The sequence below is a fragment of the Sander lucioperca genome, chromosome 19, assembly GCF_008315115.2.
Source record: "Sander lucioperca isolate FBNREF2018 chromosome 19, SLUC_FBN_1.2, whole genome shotgun sequence".
Classification (NCBI taxonomy): domain Eukaryota; kingdom Metazoa; phylum Chordata; class Actinopteri; order Perciformes; family Percidae; genus Sander; species Sander lucioperca.
The window spans coordinates 11,856,455-11,864,661 of NC_050191.1; the positions used below are offsets into that span (position 1 = coordinate 11,856,455).

The 8,207-nt window shown below is 39.6% G+C and overlaps 1 protein-coding gene across 3 annotated transcripts; it reads left to right on the forward strand.

The window, feature by feature from the left end:
- Positions 1–267: 267 nt before the first annotated feature.
- sytl3 (synaptotagmin-like 3) lies at positions 268–7,547 on the forward strand. Of its 3 annotated transcripts, none has more exons than XR_004108954.2 (14): positions 269–883; positions 1,167–1,382; positions 2,373–2,440; positions 2,726–2,777; positions 2,874–2,940; positions 3,042–3,114; positions 3,571–3,692; positions 3,949–4,071; positions 4,277–4,449; positions 4,553–4,649; positions 4,748–4,918; positions 5,179–5,260; positions 6,395–6,568; positions 7,148–7,547. XR_004108954.2 is itself a non-coding variant. In XM_031322538.2 (12 exons), the coding sequence occupies exons 1-12, from the start codon at positions 786–788 to the stop codon at positions 5,326–5,328; spliced, it is 1,410 nt and encodes a 469-aa protein (XP_031178398.1). In that variant the 5' UTR covers positions 268–785; the 3' UTR covers positions 5,329–5,632. The 3 variants fall into 3 exon arrangements, 1 of the variants encoding a protein (XP_031178398.1); XR_004108953.2 differs by having other exon boundaries at positions 6,395–6,527; XM_031322538.2 differs by lacking the exons at positions 6,395–6,568; positions 7,148–7,547 and having other exon boundaries at positions 268–883; positions 5,179–5,632.
- The last annotated feature ends 660 nt before the right edge of the window (positions 7,548–8,207 follow it).

An 8,207-nucleotide genomic window follows, 5' to 3' on the forward strand; every position in this document is an offset into this window, starting at 1 on the left:
AATGGGGATGACTTTCTTTTTGAAATGGATATTTAGCAGTTTGAATAAGTCTACTGACCTGCAAAAAGAAAAGGAAAACAGAAACTAGAACACAGATGCACATCAGCCATCAATAATGCAAGGGTTGGCATTTGGTTTGTTTTGCAGCTCTGTCATCAGTGAAGCATCACTGCTCTCCCTGCCGCTGAGGAAGCGGTGGGGGTTTGCCAGGAGAGGGGTTGAATAATGGGGGTAAAACCTAGTGACGCTGACGCAAGAGGGGAAGATGAGGACATGAGTGGTCTGACAAAATCAGCATTTGAAGCTTAAAACATAGCCCAAATCTAGTATTGTGTAGTTTGTTTTAAATCTTTATCAGACCCTGTGTTGTAGAGGCTCTGAGGTTATAACTGACTAACTAGCTGCGTCATGATATCGCAGACATGCAGTTCTTCACTCGCCTTTAGAGAAAAGAATATTAAAAGAGGGTTTTTCCGTGGTTTAATCATCCAAGTGGAAACACTACAACTATCTGCTCAGGAGGACGAGATAAACATCCGGCTCTGACGTGGATGGAGATCACAATCAGGAGAAGGGGGATCTTACCAGCACAAACTTAGAATAACGTTCACTATCTTTTTTCTTTCACTCTTTCAGCTATAGAGGACTAAAGAGGAGGTCTGGGGGAGGGTTAAAGAAGAGAGGAGGAGCAGACAGGAACAAAAAAGGAGACAGTGAAGCAGAGAGAGACAGAGAGAAGAGGACCAGTGAGAGTGATACACACGATCAGAGACTGCTGTTTAAAGATGGATTTAGGTTTGCTTCAAGCACTGGAGAGAGAAAGAGTCCTGGAGGTTCTTCAGAGAGACAAACAGCTGCGTACCATTGAAGAGGACAGGATAAGGTGAGTCGTTTTAGACCACTTTCATAAATACTTCTTACTGCTGATGAAAGGGGAATGCATTATCTTCTTTCATTATCATTATGAGACCAGCAACAGACAAGGCTAACAGAAACCAATCATAATGTCAGAAGATTTTGTGTTATTTTCTGTCGTACTGTGTCTTTCAGTTTATTTTATAATCTGGATGTTTAACACTTTCAAAATGAGAAAATAAGAATAAGATAAGTTTTCTTTGTGAAAATAGTTTAAAGATGTTTTATTATTCCGTCCATCTTTATTCCAGGAAGATGAAGTATGAGCTGCAGGAGCTTCGAAGGAGAGGTGCAAAAAGTTTTGCCCGGCAGTACGGCGAGCGGACCTGTGCCCGCTGTCAGAGGCCGCTGGGAAAGTTTTGGAACTCAGGCGCAGTCTGCCACAGCTGCAGCCACCGCATCTGCAGCAAGTGCCGTGTGGGCGTGGGAGCGGTGGGCTGGAAGTGCACGGTCTGCCACGCCTACAGGTGCAGTAGAGAGCTATACCACCTACTTAATGCAAAGAAATATCTGACTCAGTGGGGCTCAAAACACAACACAAATGGCTGTATGTGTGTCATTTGAAACTCACTGTCTGGCTTTTATTCGTTTGAAACTCTTGTTTAGCCCCTTTAAACTTTATATTCAAACTTTCTTTAAAGCGTCAATATTTTTATTTTAACAATTTATCAAATGGCAATTGATCCTAATGATGCACCCTCAGAAAATTATCACCTGAATCTGCAACTCCTTTCGGCTTTATACTTATAGTGAGTGAGTTTCAGCTCCTTGTATAGCTGTCCGGCCTGCAACTTTAATGTTTTGGTTCACTGTCAGCGCTCTCAATGCTTGTTTTTCTCCGCAGCAGGCAGCTGTTTACAGTAATAAATCAAAAAAGCTCTAAAAACTTGCTGTACACTATCCCTGCTCAGCTACAAACAGACAGCCAGACACAGTTAGAGACTACAGGTAAACACAGTGGAGCATTTAGCAGCTAAAGAGCCAAACATTTCCCTCAGGAGTTGGTGCAGACCAAACACAGAGCAAAAGAAGAGTGCAATTGGATTTACATTCATCAGACTTGTCTCCCAATTAATTATAATGTTGCTCCATAACTGCTGGATGTGTACATAAGCAACTATTTGCTAACTATAATTCAATTAAAGGTGATATGTTAATGTTATATTTACAACTTGTTGCTGCTGCCCTCAGGTGGCCAAAACAACCAGTTATTGCAGGATTACAGTATATTCAGAATATATCAGTAACTTCCCTCAAAAGTAAGACATTAAATATCTCTAATAAAATAAAATTCAAGCTAAAAGAGGCAACAATGATACCATTTACTAAAAATAATAATATAGTCAGGGACAGTAACTAGAATAGCTAACTTGCTACTTTTTCTTTTTCACTATGAATAGGTAAGTATGAGTGCTTATAATGTAATTATAATTAATTGTTGTTATTCTTCTTCACAGGGAGGTGAAGTTCAAGTCTGGAGACTGGTTCTTAGAGGAGAGGGCAAAGAAATTTCCAGTCACTACAGGTTTGTTTAAAATACTGCATATAATCACAATTGGTTTCCTTTTTGTTAGCTCAATGGTGTTTTAAGCCCCCAACGTCTCTTTCCAGGCAGCGCTGCGACAGTTGACTTCAAGGCACCTAACCCTAACCCAACTCTAACCCTAACCATAACCATAACGGAGACGTTGGGGGCTTAAAACACTGATAAACTTTTTGTTATATAATGACTTTCAGACTGTCACAGGGAAGTCATAGTCAGTGTCCCTGTATGAATTGTTTTCATTCATAACATATGTTTTCTTTACAGACAAACATGAAATGGTTGGGGAGAGATTATTAAAGACCTACCATGTGCTGAGGTACAAGGAATCTCAACATATTTATTTTGAACGTTTGAATAAAATACTTGAACATAAAACACAAAGTAACATGTTATTGTCTGATATTCTTCACAGTCATATATCAGTTGTGCCTCCCACTCCTCCACCCCACTTGGATTATCAGTTTCTGAGCAGATCTGGGGTAAAATACTTATATATTTCAAGCATTCTTTTAAAGTAAAAAGTGTCAGATGTGTGAAATTTGAGCCAATAAATGCGTTGATGAAGTGTTTTGATCTGCAGGATTTGAAAAACTCAAAACCTTTTACCAAATCTATGGAGGATCTAATGGTGTCCTTCACAAGTCATATTAAAAGTAAGTGTATGTATCATTAAACACACTCTCCTATCAGTTAAATGGTCCACAGTTATGAGGATTTCTTAACTCAACAACACAAAATTGTTGCCGTATTTTTGCCCGTGTGCATCTTGGTGAGAAAGTTCTCAGAATTAACTGCATCACTTCCTCTGAATTTTATCACAATATAATCAGTTAAACTGAATATGCGTGCAGTAATAACCACAAAGGAAACATGCCTGAAATAATATTTTGCAATTAAAAAAAACCCTCTGATCTCATCATCCTAACTGCACCGACTGAAGTTGCATTAGACGATGGGCACAGATAGCAACGGCCATATTGCGTGCATTGCAAAATTTGGGACACCACACGACTTTTTGAGCCATTTGAACGTCTGCCCAGGCGAAGAAAAAATGTTGTAATAGTTTTTGTGTTGCTCTGCAATGTCTGACTTCTTGTTTCTCAATACAGAGATTTCCACTTCTCAGAACGATGTGCGAGGAGACCTGCTGAGAGTCAACAACAGTCGGAGAGGGTCGTGCTACAGCACCCAGAAGAGTCTCTCTGAAACAGACATCAACAAATCTAGCAATGTAAGTCATTTGCAACACTTCATATGTTTAGTACGGCAAAGGAAATCATTCAGCTGTAGGGCCTTAAAGATGCCAGTTCACCTTTACTGGCCAACAAGTCTTGTTAAGAACAAGCAGTTGCGACAAGTTGAGGTGGACATTTCTGAGAGTTTTCACAATCCAAATGGGCCGAAACAAGGTCATTAAAGGGATCTTAAAGTAATCTAAGACCTTTACTGGTCACTAATAGTACTGATAATCCTGCTTCTTTTTTCAGCTCTTTAAAGGCCCCAGTCTTCCAAACCTGTTCAAGAAAAGCAAAGACAGCGACCAGGAAGGCTCTTCCACTGGGGCGGAAGAAGAAACTTCCTGCGGTTCTGAGTACTCTGGAGGAAAGAGAGTAAGTAGAAGCTGATAATAAGAGAGAGAAAAAATCCCTAAATGACATCCTGTGATGACTGATATATCACACTACAGATTGTAATCATTTCAGCCTCTTAGCTCATAGAAAAAAAAATCCTGCATTTTTCTGTTCTGTACTGCTGTTAATGTCCATCAGATAGTGTCTTTCTGACCTTTTTAAACATGTAAATTTACCTCCTCAGGGCAGCAGCAGTAGCAGCATTAGCACAGACTGCGGCCCTTTCGAGAGCATCGGCATAGCAGGAGAGCTGGAGCTGGCTCTGGCCTACAACACCAACACTTCCTGTCTGGAGATCACAGTCGGCGCCTGCAGAAATCTCAACTACGGAGACACCAAGAGAAAGAAGTGTCACCCGTAAGGATGAAAACATAACTCTGTGCATATATGTACAGTATGACCCCATTTTGTTGTGGGATTCTCCATCAAAATCTCAGCATCCTGTTATTTCTTTGTGTAGATGCGTCAAGCTCTACATGCTGCCGGGAAAAAGCGGCAAAATGAAGACGACAGTCAAGAAAAACACGACTGATCCGGTTTATAATGAAGTTTTAAAGGTAAAAGGAAAAACGTTTTTACTTCAGCTGTTGTAACAATCGATGTGGTGTCGTTTCATGCTCAAATTAAACAAAGTTCTTTGTCTGGCTCTTGACAGTATCACGTAGAGCGCCACCTGCTGTTTGGAAAGAGACTGCAGGCCACTGTGTGGCATTCAGGAACCCTAAAAAGGAAAGTGTTTCTCGGTGAGGTCCTTGTCCCACTGGACGGCTGGAGATTTGAGGACAAGGACTCCCAGCGCTTCAACTGGTACCCACTTTGTCAGAAGGTAAAACTGGTTCATATGTCCAGCTCTGACGTTATACAGATGAGGAGAAATGCATTAATGGTTCTGTTGACATCCATTGAGCCTTTTTTAAATATGGGATTACATAACAATTGGTTATGTTATATATTTCGTTTGTATTTTTTGTATTTAATTGTATTAATATAGAAGACATTAGGTCTCCATAGTTGTCTAAAGGGATTGTTTCGAGGGTGCATGAGAGCTTATTTCCTTCACCTTTCTTGTATTTCTGTGGCCATCAGGCTGAGAGTCCAGAGGGCGGCGCTGTGGAGCAGGACGGAGGAGAACTGCTGGTTAGAGTCAAGCTCAGTTCCAACAACCAGGGTGAGCTCCTGCAGCTCAGCTCCCTTAAATGTCTGCAAGAAAAAGACACACGTCGCCAGATAATTTAATATGTATTTATTGTAACAATCTCGTAATAACATTGCATCTGCATTTTCACCTGATTAAACATATGCCGGGCATCCTTAAATTTGGATCAAATCTTGAAAGTGGATGATAATGTAGCTGTCCGTTTGCACACAAAAAACACATGTTTAACTTGCTTTTTTTTTATTATTATTTATTTATTTATTTATTTATTTATTCTCATATAATTTTGACTCCTACTTTCTTAAACCACCCATAGCATTATACATTGTTTTTTTGTATTGTATGTGAAATTGGGCTTTAAAAAATAAATTTGATTAAACTTGACTTGAGTTGCAAGATGTTCATCCACCAACAATGTGTTATTGTTTTTGAAAACAATAAGAATGTATGACTCATAACGTATAACTCATAACGTAGGCCTTTTTATCTGCCAAATCAGTATACTGTATATATAATCATAGGATTGGAATAGTAATACTGATTACTGCACATTTTAACAATTTTATATACTGTTTAGTATTTGATATCATAGTACAGTGTCATATTTAATAAATTGATTGTGTTTTGTTTGAAAAATCTTAATCTACAGAGAAACTCCAGCCGTCAGATGAATGTAGTGGAGTAAAAAGTACAAAGTAGCATAACATTTAAATACTCAAGTAAAGTAAAAGTACTTCAAAATTGTACTTAAGTATCGTACTTGTGAAAATGTGCTTAGCTACTTTCCACCACAATGTTTAAAACAATGTTTAAAAGGAATAAAAGGCACCGTGTTCCAGCACTAGAGGTCAGAAGAGCGTCTCCTCTGGTCTCACAGAGGTTAACGCTGTGCCACATGGCAATGACCGACTAACTGTCCTTATCAAAGGATCCAAACACTTTCCCATTAATGCAAACACAGGTTAGAACACATGCGTCAGAGTGTAAATACACCTCATTATGGCCCTGCATGTCTCTTTGTGTGTGCAGGCCTGCAAGGTGTGTTATGTGTGTTTTGGTGTGTGTTTATGAATGCATAAAAGAGTGTAAGTGTTTAATAATACATGAGGGTGTGATTATATAGCTATTTGTGTGTGTTGTGTTCAGGTGTCTGACTCTGGGAGCAGGCAGAGAGCTCATCCAGACAACGCCCATTTCTAAGGGGTGAGACCGAGCTGAGGAGCTGTGTCCCCTCCTGCCCCTCTGAGGGACCCCCGAGGAGGGGCTCAAATAGACCCTGGTAACTTCCTTTATCGAAGCTAAACTACTACTAATGCTCTGGTAACTCGTTAACCCGTACTTCACATTGATAATTATACAGACAATACATAAATGTGTACACTGTAACTTAGTTGTAAGCAGATATAGGGACATTAATTATTATTAATGTATTTGTCAACATCTATATTTGTGAAGCATTTGTCACAGTTATTGAATGATTGACAATCATTCCATTAGCGAATGGATAACTCACTAATAAAGGCCATTACATGTTGCTAAAAAGCTCTGGGAGAAAACTAGTAAGAGGATGTCTGAGTTAAGATTTTTTTGTTAAGCCTCTGTATAATGCTTATACTTTATATGCTAAATAAATGGGGTTAGAGTGTTACTAGCTGAGGCTACTTTGCAGCATTCAATGCATCTTTCAAATTAAATTTCCTGATGTTCTATCAGAGGGGTCAAGCAGCTAAACATCCATGCAAATTAAATTACTGAAAAAGAAACTGGGATGATATTTCTGACAAATGAAATTTAGAGCCACACCCGCCCCTTCACAGGAAGTGGTTTGATTTATTTCAGAGTGAGCTATCCAATGTTTCCTTCTGTACAATGAAGCCTTTCTTGTCTCTGTCTAAGCAGCGCGTGAAAGACATGCTCAGTCTCTGGTTTCACAGAGCCATGAAGAAGAAGAAAAGTTCCTGTGGAAGATGTGGTGATGTCACTTAGATGGAATTCTCTCCTGACCCCTGTCTTCTCCGGGGTCACCATGGCAACCGGTGTTGGATGCCCCAACAGGTGGAGTGACGTCAGCTTCCCTGTTTCTCGTCCAACGTCAGGAGAACATGACAGCATTCAACGCCTCTTCCCAACAACAGACTCAGCACTTTAACATGTTTATAGTGCAGTATTTATATTTTAATAAAATAGTCAGCATTCATTCAGTTAACATCACGCACATATGTTTGTAAAGAAATGTTTTTATTTATCTGTCAAACTGAATCATTTTACAATTAAAAGTATTTATAGTGGCTATATGTAACTTTCAGTTTGTGTTGATTTCAGCGGCCCCGTTGGACAAAAGCGGTAGTATTTTTACCACACTTGCTGTCGTACAGGTCTTTTCATTACGGTGCTGTATAGAGTTCAACAGTCCCGCCCCTGCTCCGAGAGACCTTGGGTTCTGGAAGTAAATTTCCCATTCATTTCTCCCATTGACGTCTGGAAAAATCTGTATATAAAGAGTTTTAGACCATGCCTTAGGCTAACCAGCTACGACGTGACTCATAAGCATACAACATATCATTTTGACTGAAAAAACGAACAGAAAATCCAAAAAAAGTCAACTGTCAACAGACTGTGTACATATTTTCATTATCAAGCGAAGGAACTACTCATCCCATAAACCACCACGCACCACTGAATAAAGGAAGCTACGTTAGTTTAGCTAACAGCTATTAATAAAACCTGAAAATAACCATTAAAATATATAACAGCTGTTACATCAGCTGTAGCCTGCTTTACCTAGTGTTTGAGTTAACGTTATTTTAGACTGAATCAAGCTGTCAGCTAGCGGTTAGCCGAATTAGCTGTTAGCTAAACTAACATTAGCTTCCCGGTGGAGGCTAACGGCAGAAGCGTGGAACAGATCGTGATTCGTGCAGTATCGTAAATCCTCGTAAAACAGGATTATCATCTTGGG

Coding starts and splice junctions, on each gene's coding strand:
- sytl3 (XM_031322538.2), top strand. CDS start 786: ATGGATTTAGGTTTGCTTCAAGCACTGGAGAGAGAAAGAGTCCTGGAG. Junction 3,115..3,570: donor CTTCACAAGTCATATTAAAA/GTAAGTGTATGT, acceptor TTCTCAATACAG/AGATTTCCACTTCTCAGAAC. Junction 3,693..3,948: donor ACATCAACAAATCTAGCAAT/GTAAGTCATTTG, acceptor TTCTTTTTTCAG/CTCTTTAAAGGCCCCAGTCT.